The sequence below is a fragment of the Lepidochelys kempii genome, chromosome 11, assembly GCF_965140265.1.
Source record: "Lepidochelys kempii isolate rLepKem1 chromosome 11, rLepKem1.hap2, whole genome shotgun sequence".
Taxonomy (NCBI): Eukaryota; Metazoa; Chordata; order Testudines; family Cheloniidae; genus Lepidochelys; species Lepidochelys kempii.
The window spans coordinates 60,683,806-60,711,596 of NC_133266.1; the positions used below are offsets into that span (position 1 = coordinate 60,683,806).

Below are 27,791 nucleotides of genomic sequence, written 5' to 3' on the forward strand. Positions count from 1 at the left end.
AGGCAGCAAACGGATGGATGCAAGTGCAGAGAGAGAATCTCCTTGGTTTCATCCCTTCCCCCAACTCCATCCCGTCAGTCATTGCTTAGTCCCCGTAACACACAATCCCTGCCCTGCCCTGCCCAGCCAGATGGTCTCCTTCTGTTCTCGCCAGCCCTCCTGTTTCATCCCTCTCCAATGCCCGCCCCTCACGCCCCCAGCCCCCTTACCCCTCCCCTCCGACCTCCCCAGCCCCCTCGCCCCTCCCCCCGCGGCGGGGACGGGGTTACTGGCGGACAGCCCCCCTCGCCCCCTGCCGGGGTGAACCGGAAGTGGGTGTGCGCGTGAGGGGCGCCGAGCCCGGGGGATGGGGGGGGGGGGCGGTCTGACTGGCCCGGGTTCTGCGCCTGCGCGGTGGGGTGGCCGGTGGTTGCGCCGCGCCGCGCCGCGCCGGGTGTTTCTCTCCCTGGGCCCCGGCCCGGTCTCGGCGGCGAGGCGGGGGCGAGGATGTGAAGATGGCGGAGCTGCAGATGCTGCTGGAGGAGGAAATCCCGGGCGGGCGCCGGGCCCTCTTCGACAGCTACACCAACCTGGAGCGGGTGGCCGAGTACTGCGAGACCAACTACATCCAGGTGCCGGCGGGAGCGGGCGCTGCCGGGCGGCGGGGCCGGGGCCGCCTCTCCCCGCGGGCGGAGGCGGGCTGAGGGGGCGGGGGCGCTCCAGCTGGGGAGAAGGGGGAATGACCGTGGGGGGCCCAGCCCGGCTCTCTGCCCGCGGGGGGCAGGGAACTGGCGGCGGGGGGGGGGAGTGCGTGGTGCCGCCGCCGCCGCCGCCGCCGCCTCCGGAGACCGGTTCACCTCCCGAAAGCCCCCCCCCCACCCCCCGGGGGGCGGGTGTATCTTGGCGCCCGGGCGCCTCTCCCTGATGCCCAGGCTGGGCTGGCCCCGGCTGGGGAGGCGGCGGGCGCTGGGCGAGCAGAGCTGATGAGGGCTGTAGGGGGGTCGGCAGAGGGGGGACGGAAGAGGTGAAGCGCTGGGGAGGGGGGGGGTGTTTATAGGGCTCGGTCTTGCGGGGCTCTTCGGTCAGATGCAGCCGCTTTCCGTCGGCATCGCGGGGGGACGGAAGCAGCGGCGGGCGCGCAGTTAGGCTGGCGGCCGTGACGGGGGCGGGAAGAGGGGGTGACGGGGGCTTGCGGTGGACATTGGTGGGGAGCCACGTGGGCCGGGCGTGTGTGGAGGAAGGAGACTGGCGCTGGGGGGCGGGGGGGGGGGGTTGCCGAGAGGAGTGGAGGAGCATGGCAGGGGGCTGTCAGAGTGAGGTCGCTCCCGTGGGGTGAGGCGTCGCAGTAAAATAGAGATGAGGCCAGTGAAGAGGGGGAAGGTGGAATCAACAGCCTGGTGGTACCTGTCGAGAATTTTACAGCACTCTCCTCACTGCCGTACCGAACAATCATTAAAAGAAGTGCCTGGGACCCCAGTTTCATATTCTCTCTCTTTCCCCCCCCGGAAGCCGTTTTTGTGTGTTTCTTTCAGAACTGGCCCATAAGGATGATAATAGCTGTGGCCAGTTTGAGATGTTGGTAGGATTACTGTAGCAGGTGACCCGGGGGGACGGGGACGGGAATGATATAACCAGTGGGGGAGAGAATAGTTAAAATAATGTCACTATAGAAGAGATTACACTGTTTAATTCACGGCATCCACATCATAGAATGACCAACATTTTATTGGGAAAAATATTTTATTTATTGATATTTTAGGTCATTTACAATAAGATTTCAATTAGTGTGATGACACAGCTAAATACGTACCTTGTTAGAAAATGAACAGTATTTAACAGCATGTTATATCATTACTATTTCCCCTTTTTCAAATTATTTAATCAAAACTGTACTTTGATAATATGAATGTTTAAATATGTAACTTTTTAAAATCTGTATTGCGAAGCTGACTGTCTTTTGGGTGGGTGGGAAGAGTCTCAAAGGCACAGGAAGTGGGGAGATGTAATTCAGTTATTGTCCTCTGTGTCTGCCCTTCTTGACTATCTGTTGTCCCTATAGATACAAGATGATTGTGTCCATGTTATTATTTGTATTACCATATAGCATCTAGGAGCCCTCATCATGGACCAGGACCTTGTTGTGCATATCTAAAGATCTCAATGATTTCAGTATTTCCTTTGTATTGTTTTCCTGTGCAAGGTGTATCCATTTTTTTTAGAGTTTATCTGGCACTGTCCTCACAAAATGTTGAGTCTTCCATTAGTAAATATTCTACTGATATAACCAGCTTGGTTAAAGGACTTCTGAATCTTTTTTTGTTACTGATCTGTCTAGGTATCTATACCATGCTTATGACTATCTGAGCCTCTTACAAAATTACGTAAATTCACCCAAATAGTCCATGCTTAGAGCTACATTTTCATTTCTCCTTTTCAGGAACAAGTAGAGGGGACTAAATTACCCTTTATGGTCTATCCCTTTCCAAAAACAAGCAGCATTGTGGGCTGTTTTGCTCTTAGTCATGTGAAAAAGGTTAGTCCTGCAGTTTGTGCAGAAGATGGTCAGAGTTGTGGTCATTCTTAGCTATGGTGGAGAATTAAGCCTCCAAGAAGCCCTGTCTTCAGCTTCTACTAGTTCTGCCATGGTCTTCTAGAACAGTGGTTTTCGACCTTTCCAGATTACTGTACTCCTTTCAGGAGTCTGATTTGTCTTGCGTACCCCAAGTTTCATCCCACTTAGAAACTACTTGCTTACAAAAATAGAAGTGTCACTGCATACTGTTACTGAAAAATTGCTTACTTTCTCATTTTTACCATATAATTATAAAATCAATTTGTATATAAATATTGTGCTTGCATGTCAGTGTTTAGTGTATAGAGCAGTATAAACAAGTCATTGTCTGTATGAAATTTTAGTTTGTAGTGACTTTGCTAGTGCTTATTATATAGCCTGTTGTAAAATTAGACAGATGTCTAAATGAATTGAAGTACTCCCTGGAAGACCTCTGCATACCCCTGGTTGGGAACCACTGTTCTAGAATTTCCTTGTGTGTTTGACTGCTGCAGTTTCAGGAGGTCTTTGTTATGGGGACCTTTGCGATGTCTAAGGGCTAGGCCAAGCTAAGACTAAGATTTGAATTTGATCTAATATTGGATGGGTAGCCGCTACAGTGATTGGAGCATGAAAGTGATATGCTCATATTGACCTCTTTGCCATCAGTTTGTCAGCAGTTTTGTGTACCAGTTGGTGATTTGTAGGCTCTGTAGTTTTATTCCGAAGTATAGAAATTGTTGTTAAAATGGGCGGATGTGTAGATCACTGTGAGAAGTCTGACAAGATTCATCTGCTTATATCACTTAATAGAGAATTTGAAGTATACTGTTAATATACATTTGATTTTCTTAGCAACTTGAAAGGTGCTTCAAATATCTTCAGGTATCATGGAGATCTCTGCATGGGATTTGCTAGCTGGAGCAATTGCTGTAATTTGATATGTTCCTTATGAAACTAGGTATTCAGATTGTATAACTTTGGGAGTCATAAACTTCAAATATAGAAATCTGGCTAATCAGCTATACTTGATTTGTTGTATGAAGAGTAAGAGTTACTTCAGCACCATTTAAAAACAAAAGCAGGTAAACCTTTCTTATGGTTAGTGTTCAACAAATAGGTAACCAGCCTTCCCTTGCATGTGCTGATACAGCACCCTAAAATCTTGTGATAGCAAATGATCAGATAAAACATCAAATGTATAGTAAGTAATTTAATTTCACTGCAAATATAAGAGGAGAAAAAATGTGAAAGACCAGTGTTTTGGCAGAAAACAGCTTTCTTCAGTTTTAGCTCTAGAAAAATGTTTGCTCTTTTTAAATTCTCCACTGAGTCACTCTTTAGTACACCAGCCAATCAACTGATATGGTGACATGTTTTTCAGCAGCCATTAACTCTGCTGAACAGGAAAATAAATTGATACATGCTATGGAAAAATAAAATTTCCAGATTACACTCAAATAATTCAGACTTTTTTTTAATATCTGACTTAAAGCAAAAATAGGCATAAGGTTATCCAGAGCAATAAATCAGTTTCTAAACTTAAATTCATAAACATAAATATCAAAATATGCAGTCTTTATAGAGAAATGGAATAAAAATAAACATTACTCAACAGACAAGACTTATTCCTACAATAAAAAGAAGTTGGGGGAAGCACATAGTGATCTCTGCATTTTCTTTAAAAAAAAATACAATACAGCATGTACGTGCATTTTTCAAACAACTTTGTTCAGAAGACTCTTCATCAGAGCTGTTAGGGTTTGCTAATCAGAGGCAGGAATCTGATGCTGGTTATTCATAGCCTCATCTTCTCATGCTCTGCAGATTATACCCAGTTCAGTGCTCAGTCTGCACCATGTTATAAAGTTAACTTTATTGAAGAGTAGCTAATTGATGACCAAGAATTTAATTAACTATTCAGGGTCTCCATTTTCACAAAAAATATTTGCATTGTACAGTCCTTTTGTATGGGTCTCCTATAAGAAGCAAAGAATGCTCAGACTGGTCAATAAGCCACAATTGTATAATTTTGGTGTTTCAGAATTTTCTTTGCTGTTCCAAGAAATGTTATACATGATGTAATTGCACATTTTTTTAAATCACACTTATTTCTATTACTAATATACTAAAGTAAATCCTAGCATTATCTTGGCTTATCCATCTTTTGAAGGTTATACTACAGGTCTCTGTGAGAATAATCAACTATTATACTCTGTTCAGACCTTTTTTGGTTTACCCAGTAATCACTGCTTCTCTTAAAAAGCCTCTCATTTCATGCAATGCATCTAGCTTCCAAAACTCATGAACTCTCAAATCTCTTGGCACGCTTTGAAAGTGAGTTGGAAAAATTACTAGATACATGCTGGCCAGAGGACTAAACCTACTTGTCACAAGCAGATATGAAATATTAGAGTGGAGAGCTTCCGCCATTGAGGTATGTGTTCAGGTGAAAAGCCAGCGTGCCACAGCTAGTTTTTGGGATAGGTGCTGGGATTTCTACCAGCTGCTGTCCCTGGAGCCTTCTGAAAGGCACTGTCATTCTCAGTCTTTGAAGAATGTGATGCTCCACTCATCTCTAGTTGCTCGAAAGTAAGAATGAGCTCTCCCACCCTTCCCCACCTTCAGAGCCTCAAGGCTGCTGTGAGGGGTGTGTGTTTCCAGTATTGTATTGGCTTCTCCAGTCTCTTGGCTGTTGTGAGGAGAGGAGTGGCCAGTAGGTTTCTGCTACTCTCTTTCCTCTAGAGCAGGGGTCGGCAACCTTTGAGAAGTGGCGTGCCAAGTCTTCATTAATTTAAGGTTTTGCAGCCCCTGATAAATTTTACATTTACAGGGGCCCCTGACAGAACCCCAGACTGGCAGTGGGCTGAGTGGGGCTGGCGGCCAGGACCCCGGCTGGCAAGGGGCTGGGCTGCTGGAACCCCAGACCATCAGCGGACTGAGCGGGGTGGCGGACAGAACTCCAGACCGGCAGCGGGTGAGCAAGGCCGGCGGCCGGGACCCCAACCGGCAGCGGGGCCGGGGGCTTAGCCTGCCAGTCTGGGGTTCCATCCGCCTGCTCCTGCCAGCCAGGGTCCCGGCCGCCAGCCCTGGTCAGCCCGCTGCCAGCCTGGGGTTCTGTTCACCCAGGCAGGCAGTGGGCTGAGCGGGGCCGGCGGCCGGGATCCCGGCTGGCAGCAGCATGCCAGTAAAAATCGGCACGCATGCCACCGGTTGCCGACTCCTGCTCGAGAGCCACAAAGCCCTTGTAAATAACTTTAGTTATTAATAACTCTCCCTTGGTGCAGGTAGCTTCCCTAAGCAGTAGAACTGTGAAATGATTCTTGACAGTTTTACCACTGCCCATAGGGTTCTGAGTAGCAGCATTGAAACTGACCGGAATCGTTAACTTCACTCTGCTATTTCTTACCCAAACTGAATCACTATTGAAACATAGGAGCTGTCTGTGAACTCTACAAGACAATACTGCATTCTTTATATTTGGAAGATTTTTCCACAACTGTATGGGGTATAAACTTTTCTTTAATTAAAAAGAAAAAAAAAAGGTGCAGCCATAATTAATAGCCTTCTAGGCTCTTGTACTGAGATGGGAAAGTTTCCTGCTCATGGGTGGAATTTTCTAGCCTATTTCAGTTGCCTTCCCATTTGTTCTTAGCAATCCTACTTCATCATGGAACATAAATAAGGGATTTTACTGTATAAATAATGTTGAACAAATACTCTGCTGCAGTATTTGCAACCCAAACATTCTGTTCAGATTCTTCTTCTGACCTTACCTATCACTATAGCATATTGTAGCTTGTGTTAGTACATGAGAAACTTACTATAGCCAGATCATTCTATTTTCAATGTCCAAATAACAGATTTGCACAAAGTAAACAAACAGCGCAAATAATGCAAAGTAAACAGGTTTATTAAACTTCTCCTTTTAATATTAAAGTGATGCATGCAAGTAAATTTGTTTTTAAAAACTATTTTTAACCTGACTGTTCCTTTAAATTTTGTTTTCTTTTTAAGCTAGCTACTAGTATATTAGTGGTTATACTTGGATCTTACAAGTGTGCATGGAAGGCTTGTTCTACAAATATAAAAGAGTCATTGATGAGTTTAAGGCTGCAATAGTTGAGGAGTGCAGAAAGATGCTGATAAATTAAAGCTGCTTAACAAAATTAGGGAACTGGAAAAACAAATCTGATGGATCTGTGGACATATCATTACATAAAATGGTTAGACTTTCAGCCTGTTGTTTCCCCAATGCACATGCAGTTTTTACCCTCAGACTACTGTAGCATTCCACAAAAATCATATAATTTAAATAACTGCCTAAGGGAAGGTCCAAGTACTCTCTCCTTTTATGGTATCTACTTATTTTTTTGAATATCGTTGAATGCCAAGCAGTATAATAGCTATGTAAACTGAACATTCCTTGTTAATAAGGTTGTATGTAGCCACTATTCCGTTGAAATAAAGCAAGCATTTGTTTGACATGTTTCTCTTTAGGCTCAAAGTTATCTGCTGGAGAGTGGGAAATTCTCATCGTTTTCCTTAAACCATGTCCATGCTATGGGTGCTACAGCTGTGTCACCATAGCACTGCAGTATAGGTGTTTCCCACTTCTCCGAGCAGAGGTAGCTAGATCGATGGAAGAATTGTCTCATTGACTTAGCTGCGTCTCCATTGGGAATTAAGTTGTCTTAAACTGTAGCGTGCCAGTATGAATTTTTCACACCCCTGAGTGGCCTAGCTAGGTTAGTCTAAATTTTAAGTGTAGACCAAGCCTAAGTGTCTCCCTTTTTGTGCTCTCCCCTTGAGCTTCCCCCTGTAAATTCAGTGAAGATCTTACAAATGTATTTTCAATTGTTTTTAATTTACTATAACTTGTCTTTTCCTCCTAGGTGCCTAAACTGTCCAGGCTGTCAGTCCATTAGGAGGCTAATGGTTTTGGCAGATCCTGTTAATTAAATGTGAGGGTTTTTAGCTTCCATGTCTAGGTAACGGGATAACCAAAATATCTCCTTCCTGTGGAATGGCATCAGTAATAAGGCTCAGGTAGCTAGGAGAAAAATCAGACTGATACAGGTATTTAAGAATGAGCACTTTAAATTTTTTTACGTATTTTAAATATACTGTAAATATCTAAAAAGGACTGTTATTTTATCCAGTACTATGTGTACATGTCTTCAATTGATTTTTTCTTAAAAAATGATTCTTTAATTTATTTTTTTTTATACCTAGAATAGTATTCGATGGTGTGTATTCATTCATTGCAAGCACATCCGAGTTGTGGGCTGCTGTTACTGTGTATTTATCTTGTGGTCCAGGTTTATGGAGAGATCATTAGTGTGTTGGTTGAATTGGTATTGTGATAATCTCTATCAGCCCATTTTGCCTTTTCCCCCCCCAGTGAGCCATATAACTGGTAAACTAGGCGTTTATCACTCAACCACTGTACTTTCCTTTGTATAACTGTGCTACATTTTACAAAGAGTCATTCAAAGCATTTAATAGGGTCGCTGAGTTAAAAATCATGGTTTGTAAAATAGTAGGATTGATTCTTCTGTGTGTTCAGAATAGCACGAACCATTTGTTATCTGTGTTAATGGGAGTTATCAGTTTTACTATCCCATGCACTGATGGGAAAACAGAATTTATGAATACTATATAGTTACTGCTGGAAAAGAGGCACATCTATTCTTGTATCATTGAGTATGTTTGTTGAGAGTGGCATTTTGGTAACTATCTTCTGCTGTGTATCTACTTCCTGATGATGTAGACATTGAATAATGTTGATCAAGGATGCCATTCAGAGCAGCAAGCTTATGTTCACTGTTATATACGCATCATAAGCGTTTTAAAATCTGAATTCTGTTGCTCACATTTTATATGTATTTGTGATCATTAATCTTTGTGGCTTTAGTGCTTTACGTTTCAGTGCAGGAAGTGGTACACCATTGTGGTGAATATCTAAAACCCGCCCAAAGCCTTCACCAAGGAGCATTCAGCTAAGTGAAAAACTTCAGATCTCCATTAAGTTAAATTGAACCATGATTGGAGGAGAGAGAAGAACTTCTCTAGCTGGTGTGTTTTTATGACAGATTTTAACTGCAGTCTGAATGCTAAATTGTGCTGGCCCAGTTTTAGTAGAATTTGTGAACATGAAGTTTTTAAGCTATTCTTTGTTTACTTGTGTATAATTGAAAGCAACATCTTGCTTACCAATGCAAAACCTCTAAATTTTGTTGGTTATCCTTTTACTTGAACGAGAATCTTTGTTAATGCACTTTTAATAACTTATAAAGCAAGAAGAAAAGGAGTACTTGTGGCACCTTAGTGACTAACCAATTTATTTGAGCTCAAATAAATGCTCAAATAAATTGTTTAGTCTCTAAGGTGCCACAAGTACTCCTTTTCTTTTTGTGAATACAGACTAACACGGCTGCTACTCTGAAACTTATAAAGCAAGATAATGCTCCGTTAGATGGGATAGATGATGGGCAACATAATGTATTTGGGTAATTTTTTTTTCAATTTTCAGGGCTCTGATTAGCCAATTTGGACACTTTTTTTTTCCCTGGAACTAAATAAACTGCTAGGTGAAAATGGATCTCATGCATGTTTCAGTCAGAATGAATGGGGTTTTGTGCAATCTTAATTTTAGGTTCTTGGATTGTTTAAACAGAAGTTGACTAGGTTCTCAGGGAAGGAGATGAGTGTGGATTAAAATGACATGGGAGACACCACCCGTAAGTTTTGAGCGTGGAAGGAAACCTTGCTGTTAACCTTTCCATAGCAAGCCCCAGAATGATGTGACTTGAATATGAAGTGGAACCTATTTTTTTTTATATGGTGGCTTATGTTAGGAGGGTTTGAAAATTTCACTTACGTGCTTTTTTCAGAGTAATGGCCGTGTTAGTCTGTATTCGCAAAAAGAAAAGGAGTACTTGTGGCACCTTAGAGACTAACCAATTTATTTGAGCATAAGCTTTCGTGAGCTACTTTTGAGTGTTGAGGACGAAGTTTCCCCGGAAGAGTGAGGGCCTAAGTGATTGTCTTTTGTAGATTAAGTGTTCATTTAAAAAAAAAAAAATTTTAACCCTTCTGGTTAATAAAGGTAGTCTTTTTCAAATGTGAAGTGGTTGTTAACCAATCTCGGGCTTTACAAAATCTGGAAATGAAGGGCTCCATTGCCTCTTAGCTGCGCCAGGCAACAGTAGAATGAAATTAACAACTCTGATCAGTTTAATTGTTTCAGTTCAGAACCTTGTGGGTAGTAGTGAAACTGTCAAGAATCATGTGAATTTCATGTTTTTGCACCTTTGGAAAAATGCACAGCACTGCAGTTATTCCTGGGAGTGGAGGACCCAAGTAGGCTGGGGGAACATATTTTATAAGTGTAGTAGGCAGGATCTAGATCATGTGCTGTATTTGACAGAAAAAAGGCATTAATTTTGCTACAGCTTCTGTATCCTGTAACTACCCACATTAAAAACTACAGTTAGTGGAATTTTCTTAGTCTTTTAATAATAGATAATAGTGTTTTGTTCTGGCATCTTTTAGCGATGGGTTAGCATTAAGGCTAAATGAAGGTCTGCTTTTGTTGTTTTTTAAAAAAGCAGAATCTGTTCCTTTGACAGTATGTGTAAAGCTGCTACTTTAATAAATGGTCTAAAATGAGGTTGAGGTGGTTGAATTAATTTGTCTTGGTTTGTTTTATTCGTAATTCTAACATTCCTAAAATTTTCTTATCATAGTTAAATGTTTACTGAATAAGAATACTGTAATGAATTTTCAACACAGTTCAGAAGTATTTGCCACTCTTTTATTAGTGCCGGAACTGTGAGTGGTGTTAATCTCACAGTAAAGCTTCTGTTTTATTGATCTTTCCCAGCAGGAAGTTGTCTGATACAGTTTGAGAGACAGGAAATGGGGCTCAATGTTTGAATGCACAAGAAGGCTGGAGATATTTGTTCCAGAATATAGGAATCAGCCTGGATAAAAGAACAAATGTTTATAGATTTGATGAAACTACCGGGGTGTGTGCACACTAGCCTTTACAAATGTGTTAAGTATCTCAAGTGAATTGGTGACCAATTAACTGAAGATAAAGTCCAGTGAAGATGAGCTTTAAGTATGTAGTGAGTTTAAAAAATAAACAATGTAGGATGTAAAAGGAATGGAATAGACCAATATGCAACAATGTGGTATGTTGTATCTATGGAGGCATTCTTCAGCATTTTCTCTATCCAACATTTAGTGGGTTAACTCTAAAGAGGGGTAAGGCTGTTTATCCTGATGTCCTTCCTTTGGCAGCTTGATTTCACAGCGTGGTTCCCTCTCCAGAACTAGCCAGCTGTTGAATGTGCAAGGTCCTGGAGCAAATGATGTAGCATTGTATAAAGGATCAGTGTGTGCTTAGCCTTGCTAGCTAGGACATTGGTGATCCTCAGAATATCATAGAAAGTTCTTTTGACCTTTTTCAGGAAGTACCCACACAAGCACTTAGACTGTAGCCTCTTCTGTCTGAGTACATTTCCGTACATAAGTCTACAAACTGGGATCGTAGAATGGGGAGAATAATCTGTAGAGTCAGGATCTCTGATATTGCACTTGACAGTATTTTGCTTTTCTGGTGGATCTGCTGTCAACATCTTTGCTTACAATGCAATAGTTTGCCTTTAACTTTTTGTTGTTGTTGTCTGAGTCCATTACATAAAATTGGTTACTTCAGTTGATCTATCTTTCTTCAAATGGAAGAGAACAGTACTCAAGAGCTTACCCAACAGGATACTTAATGGAATAAATGAACAGAACTTTTGTAAATGGTTATGGATCATCTTGGGATCTGTTAGAAATACCAAATTTGGAACTTTCTCAGCGTTGGGCAGTCCTTAATTAATACGCACCAAATATCATGACTCAGGCTAAAAAGCATTTGGAACTATTGAAAGTCAATGAGACAAACTGACCTTTTGGCAACCTTGGAAAAAGTCAAACTTTGGATATCCCCTCGTGTATTTGGGGGTGTCCAAGGTTGCCTACTCAATGTCAAGATTTGAGCTCAATATAAATACGTAAATTGTCAGTGAATCAGCCTATTGCAAGCCTTTGTAATATATTAATGCTACTTATTCAAAGACAGTTTACAAATGATGTATACTACTTTGGACTTATGTTCTTATAAATCACCTTACTGCATCTGAAGTGATGTGTAGTTATTGGTAAGCTGGAACGCAACCTGTAACAGTGTATAACATTTAGGACAGAAAGTGAAGAATGCTATTTTGAAGGCCCAAACTTCACTGGGCTAGGAATTGATTTAAAGGTGAATTGAAGAGGGGACAGAAAAATTGCGTTGTCATTTTTTTTCTGTTTTATGATCAAAGAAGACTTGCATCTTATTTTTACAGATGTGTGGGTTTTTTTTGCTTGGGTTTGACCCTAAAAATATACGAAGTATGAGGTTTTGTCTTCACTGTTTTTGATGTAGGCTGCCTTACAGGATCAGAGAATTGGAGTGAGAGCTTTCTCTGCCCTTATTTGAAAGGTCATGGTGTTAAATCTTTAACAAAGATCTTTCTTTCCCAGCTGATTGTCAGTTGTTTGACTTAAATAGGTGTTAACAAAAACAGTTTTGACAAGTCTAACTTAATCCTTTCACATGGTAGTTGCTCAGCTTTCACATTCTGAATACATAATGTTGGCCAGCTTCTGCCGTTGACATAGCAACTTCAAGGAATAACAAAGCAAGACCTCAATTTCTAAAGTTTAAAAAAAAAAAAAAGGCAGAAAGCTCTTTTGGAGGAAAAAGTCCTTTGTGTCTTTTATAAACCATAAAGAACCAAAAATGAGCACATTTTTTCTTTTGGATGTCACCTTGAAGACAGTAGTGTATCATATATGCTACAATAGAGACTACGTCGAATCAGCAGTTTTCCACAAGTGGGACATCCTTTGAGGCTGATATACTACACCATTTCGTTTGGTGAGGAGAAAGGTTGGTCTTGTGGCTAAGTACTGGAATGGAACTCAAGATTTTGGCATCAGTTCCTGGCTCTACCCCAGACTTCCTTTCTCATATTGGGTAAGTCACTTTCTCTCTCTCTGCTTTGGTTCTCCATCTGTAAGATGGGGATAACACCTCCTTTCTGTCCTGACTACTGTATTTAGATTGGTTTCAGAGTAGCAGCCGTGTTAGCCTGTATTCGCAAAAAGAAAATGAGTACTTGTGGTACCTTAGAGACTAAACAATTTATTTGAGCATAAGCTTAAGTATCTCCAGGATGCCATTGTCTACATTGTACACTTCTACACAAACCGAATCACACCTTGAGCACTTATGTTCTGTCTACCTAAACTCCCATGCAGTTTTAGTTAATATAGTTCATATGTAAAATGCTTTTTATCTTCCTTTGTAAGGCCCTGAGATCTACAGATAAGTATCCTTTCTGTTTCACAATATGAGGAAATCAAGTCGCACACAAGTGAGTTTACTTCCCCAAGGATCCATCTCCACTGAGCTTTGCACACAGTTAATGGCACTGCTTAAATAGTTTTTACTGTAGTCCTGCTAAAGCTAGTTCTAACATGGGATAGCCAAATGGAGGCATGTGTGAAAGGAAGAATAGTCTTGTGGTTAAGGCATTGGGTTGGCGGAGCCCTGCGTGGATACTGCGTGGATACAAAATTTGTATCCACGTCTGATCTGTGATCCCCAAAAAATGGTCCCTGGATACGGATATCTGTGGAGTTGCAGGGCTCAATGGATCAGAACTCAGGATTGCTGTGTCCTGTTCCTGGCTTTGCTACACGCTTCCTGTGTAACCTTGGTTAATCACTTTATCCCTTTGTACCAAAATTCCTCATCTGCAAAATGAGGTTTGTACTTACCTAATTAGGGGTGTTGAGACTATATTGTTGATAAATTGTACAGTCAATTGCTAGACCGCACTTTGGTTCATTATGAAATATACTCAAGAAACCAAATAACCAATGTCAGGTTTATTAATATGGTACAGGGAAAAGGTTCTATACAATATCAGTCTCCGAAGAGCGGTCTCGTACAGCGATGGTACAGTCGCCTTATACCAAAGGTGTCTTTTCGCAGGTCACACATTTCAGCTGGTATTATTTATATGATTTTACAAGTTACACATCTCCTTACGCATCACTAAAATCCAACCCTCAGTTTAACCCAGTTCCCTAACTTCTTGTTGTTTTTCCTTCCTTATCTTTGTTTTGGGTGCTAGCCTTTGAAGGTTCTTCCTTAGCTTGTACTAAGACATAGAATAAATGTATCTTGATTTTTGACAAGTTTCCTCTCCGCTTAATGCAAATGCAAGGAGTTATAGGATACTTAGCATCAGTGAACTAGATCATGGTATAGGCCAGTTTAGGCTGTATCATTATCACAATATTTGTGCTTAATGCATATGTGTGTGTGTGTACAGTTAATATGATACGTATTCATATATTCGCCAGCATTATTAGTTAGCAGTATGTAAAATGGTCTGATATTCCAGTATGAACACCAAGAAAAGCCAGTAAGTAAAGTAAGTATTTGTGTGTGTTTTTGGGATGGTGGTGGTTAGGGTAGACATGAAGTTGGTGGGAGTCTTCTGGACTTAAGAAACCAGTGGGAATGAGGGAGGGGATTGCATGAGGAATAGAGAAATGAATGCATAGTTTAAAAAAGTCCCTTGATCAAGTGCACCTGTAATCTTCACATCCTATAACTTTTCAGGGACTTTAAGCCTGAACAGTTTTGTTTAATATTGTTAATAGTTAGAGATGGGGCTATCATGTAAACAAGTCCCTGTCAAATAAAAAGATTCATTGTGCAGAAGTTTCGTTGACCATGGTGTAAAGAAATACCCCTTGGTTCATGCAGTAGTAGAACTTGCTGAATATAGATTTAAAATAGCTGTAAGGTCAATTCAAAAACAAATGAAACCACTTTAACCATGAAAGAATTCAGGGTAAATGAACTTTTTGCCAAATGAACAGGAATTAAACATGTTTCAAATGTTTTTTCTTGATTTTGATCATTGCATCTTTCAAGTGATTGTATTTTGTCTCTGAGATAACCAAAAAACCCACCAGCAATTACTCATTTTTCTGTGTATTTTGATTGCTTCTGGAATTTATAGTTTGGTGATACATTTGCTGAAGGTTGAAACTTAACTTCAAAGGTCCCAATCTAGCAATGACTTAAAGTTTAATTTTTGGTACAGTGAATTAAACTATTGAATTGTATGTTTATTAGCCCTGACAATGGAAGAAATATTAAGATTGCATTACCAACTCATTCTTCAAAGTCCTGTTTTTCCTCTTACTCACTTTTAAGACGGTCATCATGACCATCTTTGAGTACTGGATACTGCTTTCTTCAGTTCCTGTCAGCTAGAGGTGCCGTTAAAGTGGTGCAAAGGTGTCTACCACTGGCTCTGTGTACTACTTTTTTAGTGCTCTTACTCCTTGATGTCCTAAAAACCAAAAGAAAAATTAGTCTCGAAGTATGGACCCATACATGACTTTGCTTTATTCTTACCTGTAGTCGGTGTCTTAGAATTGTAATCCAGTTGTTTTTCCCCGTATAGCCCCAGACTACCTTAGTGGTCATGCTTAACATTTCAGTTGCCTTTGATAACTATATAGTAATACAAGTGGCTTATCTTTACATCATGAAATGCTTTGGGACTGTGACTCACTAGTGGATTACAACTTGTTTTTGGAACTCTCTGTATTGTACTGGCATTCTCTTGTTGATAGCAATTCTGATGATGGAAGTCTGCATTGCTTCCAAAAATAAAAGTAGATATACTGGAGTATATCCTTCATTCTATCCCTGGGTATCAGTAGGAGATAACAGGAGGGACATGTCTACCAGTGTCAGCTCCCAACCTCTTGCAATCGCCATATGGGAGAACAGAAGAGGTAGTAGAACAAGTAGTTAAATGTCATCAGTTATTGGTCCATTATATGGTCTGGTGGCAATAGCTATTTTGAAAAGCTGTTTTAAAACTGACAAGATATTATAAGTGACAGTTTTGCTTATGCAATAGCTTTTTCAGAAAGCCTTTATCCAAAGACACCAAGGACAGCTGCAGTATAATCCTATGCAAAATTAAAAACCCCATCACATTGGAGCTGGGATTCTAAATATCTTTAACTTTAGGGGGGGCTGGTAATAGGGAAGAATGGTATGATTAGAGGAAGATTTTTTGCTTTTTGAAACACACATACCAGCTTGGAAATGAAAATTAGTTATATTAAACCCCAAACATTAGACAGGGCAGTGCATAGTTATGGTCACCTGAACAACCTTAAGTCTGCTCCACCTATACCTTGCTGATCCCCTCTGCAGTGTATGCCCATTGCAGCTTGTGTTAAATCTCTCAATTATATCCACACAAAAAAGGATGCTTTTTAAAGGACTACATGTTGTTTAAAAAGATACCTTCCGCTTTATTGGCATAGTTTGCCTTGCATGTGAAGAAACTTTGGAGTACACAGCTTTGGTTTTGTACTTATATGTTTAATACATAAATGAAATATACCTGTCACCCTGTGCCTCAATTATGTTAACAGTTTAAATTTTGGCCTTGCCCTTAAGATAACATCAGATAATAGTAGCTTTATGTGTGAAATTCACATTTGGAACTCCATGTACTTCTGAGGAATGTGTTCATGTTTGCTGAAGAGAAGTAATTAAAAGCCTCTATTTGGTAAGCATGTATAGTCTTAAAGAAGTCATGAATAGTTTGTAGCAATCTAAAAACACTTCAAGTGTTGTCATGTATAGCAAATGTGAGTAAGATAATTCCATTAAATCACTTCTTCATTGTTAGTGACTATGAAAATTAATGACAGGTTTCAGAGTAGCAGCCGTGTTAGTCTGTATTCGCAAAAAGAAAAGGAGTACTTGTGGCACCTTAGAGACTAACCAATTCATGAAAATTAAGATGTAGATTATTTGTGACCAGGCTTTCACTTATTTGGCCAATGAGAATGAGTAGAGTTAATGTTTAGTATGGAAATTTATATTTAAAATTAAAAGACCTACACACATTCAACTTGATTATCTTAAACATTGAAATGGTTAGGCTTTTTATTATATTTTTTAGAATGATTTTTGTAATCTCTGGGGCTTTCACTTGCATAACAGATATTAATAACCATAACTCCAGTTTAATTAAAATTTTATTTTTTGGCCTGAGTATTTTCTTGTTTTTAAAATTTAAGATTTGTATCCATTTTGCTGTCATGTATTAAGAATGTAAACTTTGCAGAACGGAGAGAATCTCTTTGTTGTGTTTCTATAGTTCCTAATATAGTGAACCTGAGGCTCCTAGTTGCTATCACAATACAAATAATAATAATTAGATAGAAGTACCTGTGTATTTTGGAAAATCCCTTAGATCACTTACCTTATCTGGAGATGGTCCTGTTCCTAAGATTAGATCTCTGTTTGTTTGTTTGTGACTCTGTCTCCTATTCCTTGCTCATGATAACATGTAGGTAGGTGGGTGGGCCGTGCCATGGAATCTCCTTTTTTCAAGATTGCCTGCCTCCTACCCCTCTTCACGCCATCCACATGCGATATGCATCATTTACGAGAGCCTCATTGGGACATTTAGTTAGTCTCTAAGGTGCCACAAGTACTCCTTTTCTTTTTGCGAATACAGACTAACACGGCTGTTCCTCTGAAACCTGTCATTGGGACATTAATGTTCTAGAAAATGCTTCCAACAGTGAAATGCTTGAACCCACAACTTTTCATTCCAGCTCCCTCAAAAATAGTCAAAGTCATGAGTCCTTCTCAAGACTAATGGATTGAAACTTGCATGGAGTTTCTAGGCCAAGCAGTTTTGGACTTAAAATAAGCCAGAAAACATTTAAAAAAAAAAAAAAGTGAGGTCACATTTTAACCCTTATTCTTTTTAACCTTGAAACTTCATTAACTTGAAAGAATCAAGCAGTTGTCTAGCAAAAGTATTTCATATATTTGTATGTATATGGTTAATTTTAGGGAGATCACGTTGCAGGAGTGCTCTTTGTGCCTTGTGGTCAGCTACCCTTCAGGTGCATATCAAACCAGCCTTGCCAATAGATTGCCATCCTGCTTGGCTGATATGGAAGGCAACCATGAAGGGATTAGTCATGGTTCAGTCATTCTTAAGCTAGGGATGTAAATACTGTTTAAAAAGTTAACCATTTAAACGATTAAAAATTTCATTTAAATGGCCAACTGATTAACTGTCCGGTATGGCTAGGGCTGGGGCTGATCTGACGGAACTGGTGGGGCTGGGCTGCTTCAGCTGGGTGGTGCTGCTCTGTCTGAGCGGTGTGGCTGGAGCAATAAGACTGTTGCTTACCAGTTAACCTTTTACATCCTTATTTCAAGCTTATTCCATTGTAGCTTCTGTCCAGAAGTTTTACCTCCACGTGGTTGCTAACAGGCAGTTGCAGAGCTGCTGTTTTAGTAGAAAATTACCACACATTGATTTAGGGGGAAACCTCGTAGTGAGTTTTTAACCTTTTAAGCCTTATTTGGCTCCACTTTCCGAACCTTATTTCAGGTAATTGTGGGACTGCCACCATAAGAATACTCTCTGACCTTCGAAAGGGCAGGCAAGTTTAAGCTTCAACAATAGGCCAAAGGGAGAACTTTATGCTTTGTTGTGTACATGCAATCCTGAACGTAAAGATATAAGAGCACTCAGACTGCCTACAGATGAAGTATGTGTAGCCCACAGGAACATAATGTCAGTTTTAACTGATCAGTCTCCTGTACAGGTCTCCCTCTTCTCCCAATTATCAGGATATGATCAGCTGTTAATTTCTGCTTAACAGTTATGATCCTAAAATGAGAATGTCTTACTCTTGAACAAATTAACAGGACAAATTAGCTTTTATTGGCTTGCTAGTCTTCTGTTTTCTGAATTTTATTACCTGTAGATCACACTTTGTTTCCAGTCACTGATTTGATGTTATACATATGACTTGGTAAATTGCAGTGGAATAAAAAATGTTCTTTTTCTTAAATTGTAGCCATGCTACTTTTAGTTTTCATTCATCAGTTTTATGCTCCAAGAAAAGAATACTGTTAGAAAATGGGTACATAGGCTACGTTTGAGTGTCCGTTATATATACCTGAATGTTGGCAATGTGCCATAATTAAGATAAATGTTCTAATGAAATTTGGGGCTGCTTAATGTTTTGTAATCAAGCAAAAGCTGCTGTAAGAGGAGTCCCAGGCTCTCTTTCACAGTTACAGGTTAGCTACGATGAAGTGAGCTGTAGCTCACGAAAGCTTATGCTCAAATAAATTTGTTTGTCTCTAAGGTGCCAGAAGTACTCCTTTTCTTTTTGCGAATACAGACTAACATGGCTGCTACTCTGAAACAGGTTAGCTACAATCATTTTCTATTTTTGCCCCTTGCTCTGCCATGTCTTTTCTTTATCCTCCCAGACCTACAGGCACATAGGACATCCACCAGATTCCTCCATTTATTTTGGTTTTGTGCTGGTCTGTTCGTGCTTCTGAGTGTCATGTTGATGGATTGGGCTTCTTCCTCTGTTGTTCTGCATAATGTTTATCTAGGTTGCCCTCCTTTTTACAGGTAATGTCCCTATTATCACTTGACATTTAAGCTTTGTGTTGGTGGCATCCTTAAAGAGTGTCCTAAATATGTCTGTCATCTTACCATATTTGCTTTAGACTGGTTTGCTCCACTTAGAATTTCTGATATTGCAAAAAAGTCTTTCTAGTGGGCCCTGAAGATCGTCTGTGGGCATTTACTTTGGAATGCGTTGATCTTATCAGTTTCAGTTGTGATTGCCATGACTGCTCCATAAAGGAGGATGGGCATGATGACAATGTTAAAAATTGGTGGTTTTGAGTCCGGGTCAATCATGCTACTTGCATAAACTTAAAATAATTTAGAAAAGCTGTTTGCTGCTTTTGATATTTGTTGCCACAATTCCTTGCACATCTTACTCCCTGGACAGATGAAATGGTCTGCCTCTATTAATGAAACATAACTCTGTGAGTATTACACTGAAATATTGTGAAATGTGGTACCACATTTTGCTTTTCTCTCAAGACATTATTTTCTGAAAATATAGTTCCAATACTGAGCAGATAGCAGTGACACAGGGCACTTGAGAAATGGTCAAAGTTTGAGACATGAATTTAGCTCTTTGCTCCCCGTAGAAGATGTTTGGAATGTTGCGGAGACAGTCCCTTGAATAAGTGTTCTTGTAGCTCTGTGCTTATTTGCTTGGCCAGTTCAGGTCTGACCGTGAACTGGAAATATGGGTTGTTGGATGCTGGGGTAGAGGGTCTTGAAGATGAAGGAAGTGAGCTGCTTTGTGTTTAAAAAACAAAACAAAGAACTCCTCCAACTACTGAGGATCTTCTTTCTGCCTTGGGGGAAGAGTGTTCTGGTGACTGTACAAACGTCATCTACTTCATCCACTGTGCTTGCTACGTTCATCCTCTCTTCAAATCTCCTTCCTTGGTTTCTCATTGCCTCTGTCATTAAATTCTTTATTCTTGCCTACGAAGCCTTGTGTAGCAAGCTAACTCTTTGTTCCCTCCAAAAGCATGTCTTAACTACCTCCTTAATTTCCTCCTTTTCCTCTCATGCTGGGTCTTCTTCCACACAGCCCCGTATATCTGGCACTCTTCTACCTAGTCCCCAGCCTGGTTTGCTATACCTCCATGCCTCTTCCATGTGCCATATAAATCCTAGGTATCGAGGGTTGCCAGTTTTGGTTGGACGTATTCCTGGAGGTCTCATCACATGACATAATCTTTTAATTAAAGATTAATCTTTAATTCCTGGAGACTACAGGACAATCCTGGAGGGTTGGCAACCCTATATAACTGTCTGGAAGGTTCTGAGCATGTTGTTGGTGCTATACCAATAAGTTGGTTTCATGGCTGTAGTAATTTAAAATCTCTCACTAGGGATGTGTATTATGGCTTCTATCTCTTGGCACTGTGAGACTTATTAACATATGTAAAATTATCTGGTATTGTTGCTCATTAGATAGGATGAAATTTGGTTTGTATAGGAAGTTGTTTAATAATTCTATTGTTTGGGATAAAATGAAGGTTTTATTGAAACATTCCAGGTTCAAGTTGGGAATTATATCTCAGGAAGGAGCTTTCCTTTTATTCAAAGTAATCTCAGTTTCTGTATGATCTCTTTCTCCTTAGAGATTATATATAACAATCCACCTTCAGCCAAACTTGGATAATTAGTAAAAGTTCTGCTAGTTTATATATAATTTTTGGATTGATTGAAATGTGTGTAAAAATGTTTTGTGAAAGTTCTGAAATTGCTTCAGTTGTATTAGCTATCTCTAACTGTGGCTGTCTGAAGGGGGAAAAAATAGCATAAAATGGTTACATTTTTATTTCAGCTTCTGTCAAGATGGTTGTGACAGATGGTTTGTAGCCTGTCCAATATGAGTTCTGCCAGCTGCATAAATATTGATTTTAAAAATGGTGTTCTTTAGTTCAAAAAAACAGGTCTTGAGAAATATGTACCTCTGTTTGGATGGAAATGAAGTGCTGCTAAGTGTTGATAAAACCCTTGTTGATAGGAGTGGCTAATGGACATGTATGCAAGATTTGGGTAGAATAGCAACACTTTGTGCAGAAATCAGCAGCTGAACATATCTGAAAGGTCTATTGGAAATGCAATGTTACATACATTCTAAAGAGCAGGAAATAAGGAGTATTTGTTGATTTTTGGGGAGAATATATGTTAAAAATGTTATCTGAAAATATCCTTGTAATAGGAAGAAAATTTGTGTACCAGAAATTGATATTTAGAACTGGGTATTCCTTGATTAATGTATGGTTATGATTTAATCTGATGTAAAGGTGGATGTCCACATAGGAGGAAGGCCTAATGACCAAGGGTTGGGGCTACACAGACACTTTCTGGAGCATCTTTAAAGAGCTTGTCTTGTTCATATATACATCTGTCACATGAGGAGGGATCACATATTTTTCAGCTACTAACTTCTTGTGCTGGTGTAGCAGTATTTCCCATAGTATTCCTCTAGCTGTATGGTGTTCTGTTTTTATAGTTGTCTCTTTGTAAATTTGAAAATACAGAGTTTCTATTGAAATCAAACTGAATTGGTTAACTTATTTGTCTGGGGTAACGTGCTCTGTTGGAACTTTGTTCCTTAACCTCTAGAAGGGTAGCTGACTGTAAAAGGCCAAGGGCACAGATAAAACTGTGATCTCCCTCCAGAGTGATGCTACTGATTACAGTGGCTTGTGAGGGTTACAAGGAGGCTAAGGTGGTGTTGCAGTCTTTCTTGTAGGGTCTCTGCCATGTCAGGTACTTTAAATCTGTAATTTAGTGCAGTATTTCCTTGTTAAGTTATATTCTGTCTTTTACTTTCTTTGTGCTAAAGGTAGAAAATTTTAAAAATTGAAAATGTTGACTATAAAACAAATAGGATCCTCTGTAAACAAGAGGACAGGCTGAAATGTTTGAGTCTGCTTACGGATTGCTTCCAAAATATTCTTTAGTACAGCTAATGTTCTCGAGTATTTAAGGTTTCAGAGTAGCAGCAGTGTTAGTCTGTATCCGCAAAAAGAAAAGGAGGACTTGTGGCACCTTAGAGACTAACAAATTTATTTGAGCATAAGCTTTCATGAGCTACAGCTCACTTCATTGGATGCACCGATGAAGTGAGCTGTAGCTCACGAAAGCTTATGCTAAAATAAATTTCTTAGTCTGTAAGGTGCCACAAGTCCTCCTTTTCTTTTTTCAAGTATTTAAGATCACTCTTTGTGGTGACTTGCTATCTTTCAAGGTTCTAAGCTTTTGATTCAGAGGAGTTATTTTGTATATAATTTCCTGTGCTGATATGGGTAAACCAGTAAAAATAACCATTCAGAGACACTTACATTATCTTGTCAAGTTTTGGGTTGTTTTGGCCATCGTTATGCCAGTGGTTTGCTTTTTAAATGCAGCTTTTTCTTTTGCCATGAGTGCAACACTGAATTTATGCTTTGGATGGAGTACATGTGTCTCACAGCATAGAATTATCATCTCATTTAGAAGCATATGACCACACTAGGATGATCTATTTTCTTCTTCTGTAAGTAAGCAGAGCTTCAGTCAAGCCCCTGCCAGTACAGATGTCCACTCACAAAGATCTGTTCTAATCAGAAACACCAAATCCAGTTAATTTGATGCCCTTTTGTTATAGATTTCTCTCATATAGATTCCTAAGTTTGTGGTTGATGTGACTTTATACAGTTTACTGAAATTTCCCAAATGCCTTTGTTCTTTCCCAACTATTTACATTTTAAAAATAAAAAAATTCAGGTCTCTCATAGGCAGGCTTTACACAAGCAGTAAATTACTTGACCAATGCTACTTACCATTTTGCACAAACAAAAAGAATGCTGCTATGATGCCTCTTGAATAGCTTGATTAGGAAAAATGAGCAAGTCCAGTGTGTATGTGCTGCAGAACTGCTGGATGTTTTCTGTTGAACCTGTAGTTTTTGGTGAACTGTAAAAAGATAGATGATGGTTTGAAAAATTGTAGACTTACTCTCCAGCCTTTCTTCTGTGATCTGACGTTCATTGTTGCATAAAGAATGCTTAAAACATGAGTAAGTTTTTATTTCATATCTATTTACCTTTTCCAAATGTGTTTACAAGTTGTATTGTAGAATAGGTTAGTGCATTTATTAGCTGGTCACCTTGCAGAGGGCTTGCTGAAAACAAACTGTACTTGTAATTGTATTTCTGCATATTTGGAACAGATGGGATGCAGAGCTTTTCTCTGAGACAGGCCGCACTAGCACCAATCTCTGCCAATCTTTAGCACCCTCTGGCTGTTCATTTTGGCTGCAATATTTAAGCCATTTGAAAATTATTCATAGTCAGTTTTTACAATGTAGAGTAGAGATGATCAGACATTAACTTGACTTAGTTTTTTCAAGCTGAGGGTGAGATTTTGGTGAAAATAGGTTTGGCTAGTGGGTTTAGTTTAAGATGTATTCCTATCAGAGAGAGACACAGGCTTTTACAGTCAGCAAAAACATAAAAATGCTGTGAGTCAACAGTGTCTCAACGTAAATTGGGCAACCTCACAATAGAACCTCAGAGTTATGAACACCTCGGCAGTGGAGTTCGTTCATAACTCTGAAATGTTTGTAACTCAACAAATGTTATGGTGGGTCTTTCAAAAGTTTACAGCTGAACATTGACTTAATACAGCTTGGAAACTTTAGTATGCAGCAGAAAAATGCTGCTTTCCCTTTATTTTTTTAGTAGTTTACGTTTAACACAGTACTGTGTGGTATTTGCTTTCTTTTTTCTTTTTCGTCTCTGCTGCTGTCTGATTGCGTACTTCTGGTTTCAAGTGAGGTCTGTGGTTGACTGGTCAGTTCATCGTCATCCTCATTTAGTTAAAATAAGTACAATTACATAGAATAGATCCAAGTTCATACTGTTTTATGCTATAAACACAATCTGTACTCTTTACATTGCTTTGAAAAAAGAACCAAAAAACCCAACAACCCCAAACACATTCCTGGTGTAGTCTCTTTCAGGGCAAGACGCTTCACAATTTGTGTGAAAATTTGTTAAAAAAAATATGTAAAATATGTATCTTGATTACAATAATTACAGAAGACTTGATGCTGATGTGGTAAATTATAAGGTGCAGGTTGTGTATAACAGAACTTCCTACACTTAAACCGCATAGGAACACAGATTTCAAATATTGAAGTAAATGGACTAAAGTTGTTTCAACTGATAAGAAGTGAGTAACTTTTAGCTTTAACATCAAAACAAATGTGTTTTACATTTAGATTTGTGATAGTTATCTGCTGTACACTTTCTTAGGGTTCTATAGTTAAGTCCTTTAAAGTGCCCTTGTATTCTGAAAAACACCACTCTAAACATGGCCTTCTATGTTTGAGAGTTGATAGCTCCATATCAAATTTTCTCAACTGATAATTGAAAAGATATAAACAAACTGCCAGTCCTACAGACTCAAGCTGTTCTGAGAGTCTAGCTGCCCTCTTTAATGTGTGATCACCATTAAGAGTTACATGGGACTTCAACAATCACGAGTTACATGGGACTTCAGCTGACGTTTGGAACTTGGCTAGCAATTCTGTTGCTGAGTGAGAGGAGAGACTAGAATCCAGCTTGCTTTCCCAGTATGGTCTGTTGTGCAGTGATAATAGGAGCAAAAACACTAAAACAATACTGTTGGAAAAATAAGTAGATATAACTCTGAAAACACACTGGGAGCAGATCTTTTTAGTAAGAAGATGCTACTTTATATAGTAACTTTTCAGAGCAGACTTGCATTTCTTTCCTTTCTGGCTTCACTTTCTGTTTTCTCTTGCTAAAATAGATGTCTTATGTTGCTTTCAGCATCTATCTCCTGTTCTCTCCACCATTTACATCTTTCTTTCCCTTATACTATGCCATCCTAATTTATGTTTTCTTACTCCTTTCTTCTCTCCCCAAAATCTCATTCAATACTATGCTTATCCTTTCTAATCTGTTTAATAACCCCCTCCCACCACACATAGTGCTTGAAATCTTACTGAACCTAACACCAAATTACTTAATTTCCTAGCCACAAACCTTTATGACAGCAGATAGGGGACATTGTCTAGTAGAAATATCCAGGTGAGAAGCCAGGCCCTTTCTCCCCTGTTCTCCACCCCTCCCCCACATGCCCCCCCCCCAAATCTGCTGGGATTCTTGTCACGGGTTCTGGTTGATGGCTCTCTTTCATCAGCTACCAGGTAGTATATGTTGAATACGTTTGAAGGCCTTCACAAATTACACTCTCACTGCCAGAAGGGAGGAGAGGGCTTGTCTTCTCACTACTCTACTCCGCTCTCAATTCTGTGGCTGTTGCATAGAGATGTCTCTTCTGTTTTCCTCTCCCTGGTCTTGTCTTAGTTAGTGTCTGCCCCTGTTTCTACTTGCAGAGTTCCTTAGCAGCATCAGAATTAAATTGATCTGTTTGTCCATTTCCTTGTTGTCTATAGAGGTCCTAGAAACAGCTCTGAAAACTGTCGCAGAGTCAAAGATGGCACTGCATTTATTTATCTTCAAAATATGAACAAAATATATTGTTACAGATATAAGGGCAAAAGGCATAGTTTTTAAATGAAGTGACTCTGTAGAAGTTGATGGCACTTGCCTGAGGAAGCTTCCTATATGCCATGGATGAATGAGTTTCTCAGCCCCTGGCTGTTATGAATCTAGTTAGTCATTGCATTTTACATAATTATTAGTTCAGTTATATTTCTTGCTGGTGCAAAAACTTGACTCAGTTTGAAATATGGGGAAGCACATGTTGCTTTTGGTTGAATTTGTTAAATAACGTAGTCCTTCCAAGCTTCTCCATTAACTCTTGTTTAAAGGATCCTGGATTACCAAAGCAGAGGAGTGGTGATTATGTGGTGTTACATTCAGACACCTATAGGATAGATATTTTTCTACTGAGCTGTCATTGTAAAGTGTGATCTTTAGAAACAGCAGGTTCAGAATATTTTTTTAAAAAAAGTCCTGCATTATCACCCTGCCTGAGGAATAAAATAGTTTGAGAAAAGAATGGCTAAAATTTTCACTTTTCTGCTAATGAGCATAGTAATGAAAGAGAAGCTTCTTTAGTAAGCTTGAAGAACATATTTATAGGTTGGTAAGTAAGTGATAGTTCATCAAGCACAGCATAACCAGTACTTTTAGGCAAGCATAGTGGCTTTAGAAGGCTACCAGATTCCAGGTTTGGTTTTTAGAATTGAGTCTTGGGTCGGTCATCACCTTGGTTTTATACATGGTACTTTTAAAACCCTGCGTCAATCCTTTGTAGTTACCTTTCTGTCATCTGCTAAAAGTGGTCGTGTAGCCACACAGAGACATCACTTTTCTACTTTCCCACTGCTCCAGGGCTGATCATACTGCAGTATTCCCAGACTATGCTAGCTTGAGGGCAAAATATTGGCACTGTGGATCCTACAGAAAATACTGTTACCTCACAAATGTTATACATCTGATGTGAAATTTGGTTTTGGCTTATACTTTATCAGATTTTTCATAATATACTTTGTTATAATGCAGTGGTTCTGAAACGTATTTGATCGCACACCCCTTCTTTGTGTTTAATAGTAGTATACACCTCCCCTTCAGCCACACAAGTACATATAGTGATAAAAAAAATCAATATGCAGCTCTCACTAAATATTAAAAACAGTAAAGCATTGATTCAAACAGAGCCAGTGATCCATTGTAATAAGAGCAAAAGCAAAATTGTGATTGTGGTTGATACTAACAATTAAATGTGCATACTGTGTCATAGCAAACCGATTTATTTAAGATGGCAACGACTTTATATAATGCTATGCGAGCTTAACAGAAATCTGCAAGATGCACAGCGCCATCTAGAGTCAAACGCACAGTGCCATTTGAGGACCTGATATGTCTGGAGGAATCAGCTTTGCTAGTTATTCGTTCCTGTGGGTAAAATGTGTGCAGTAAGTTTTTTTTTTTTCCCCTCTCCCCTAAAACTTCTCTCCTCTCCCCCCAGAATACATTCCACACACCCTGCCTCACAGGGGCCTGCCCTCCCCAGTTTGAGAACCTCTGTTCTAATGTGAGATACTTGATACGTATCTGAAGACATTTTGTTTCCTTGAGTATATCCTGCCAGCTCTCTGGCTGCATTAGCAACAACTTTGTAAAGCATTGAACAAGAATGTGTGATTTTAAAGAATCGAACAATGAGTTGAGGGATTTGTGTTATCACAGTATGGTTATTTCCCAACTAGTGATGACCCATGGCTTAGCCACTCAAGGTAAGCATGTGCTGTGCCTGGAAGGTTTTATGTTGGTTTATACAGTTGGTGATTGAGGTATGTGCTGTGGTGAGAGGCCACGTTTGTTGTGTGGGTGGTTTTGAAGAACTGCAGCAATTAGGCTGAGTAATCCACTATCTGTGCAGTCTCCCTCCTACAACCAGTGAAATTGTTGCATGCAAATTAGCTGTAGAGTAAGAGTGGTTGGCTTGATAGCGTAGTGATCAAGGACTCTTGGCATGGCATAGATACATGCCTTATTGGAACTGTACTGATATGGGTGTAATTCGTAAGTCAGAATAGCAGAGAAATAAAAAATTTGGATGTTAACAGACCGCAAAACCCATTGATGATTCAACCCTGTGATATTCTGAACAAAGAGCTC

At 39.7% G+C, this 27,791-nt stretch overlaps 1 protein-coding gene across 16 annotated transcripts in view; it reads left to right on the forward strand.

The window, feature by feature from the left end:
- Positions 1 to 360: 360 nt before the first annotated feature.
- ABI2 (abl interactor 2) overlaps positions 361 to 27,791 on the forward strand; it is a 108,988-nt gene continuing 81,557 nt past the window's right edge. For 5 of the 16 annotated variants that reach the window (XM_073306509.1, XM_073306502.1, XM_073306511.1 and 2 more), the window contains exon 1: positions 364 to 611. In XM_073306509.1, the coding sequence (XP_073162610.1) occupies positions 495 to 611 (117 nt within the window). In that variant the 5' untranslated portion in view covers positions 364 to 494. Of the gene's footprint in view, positions 612 to 27,791 lie in introns of all 16 variants that reach the window. The other 11 variants (XM_073306512.1, XM_073306503.1, XM_073306504.1 and 8 more) reach the window with 5 other exon arrangements.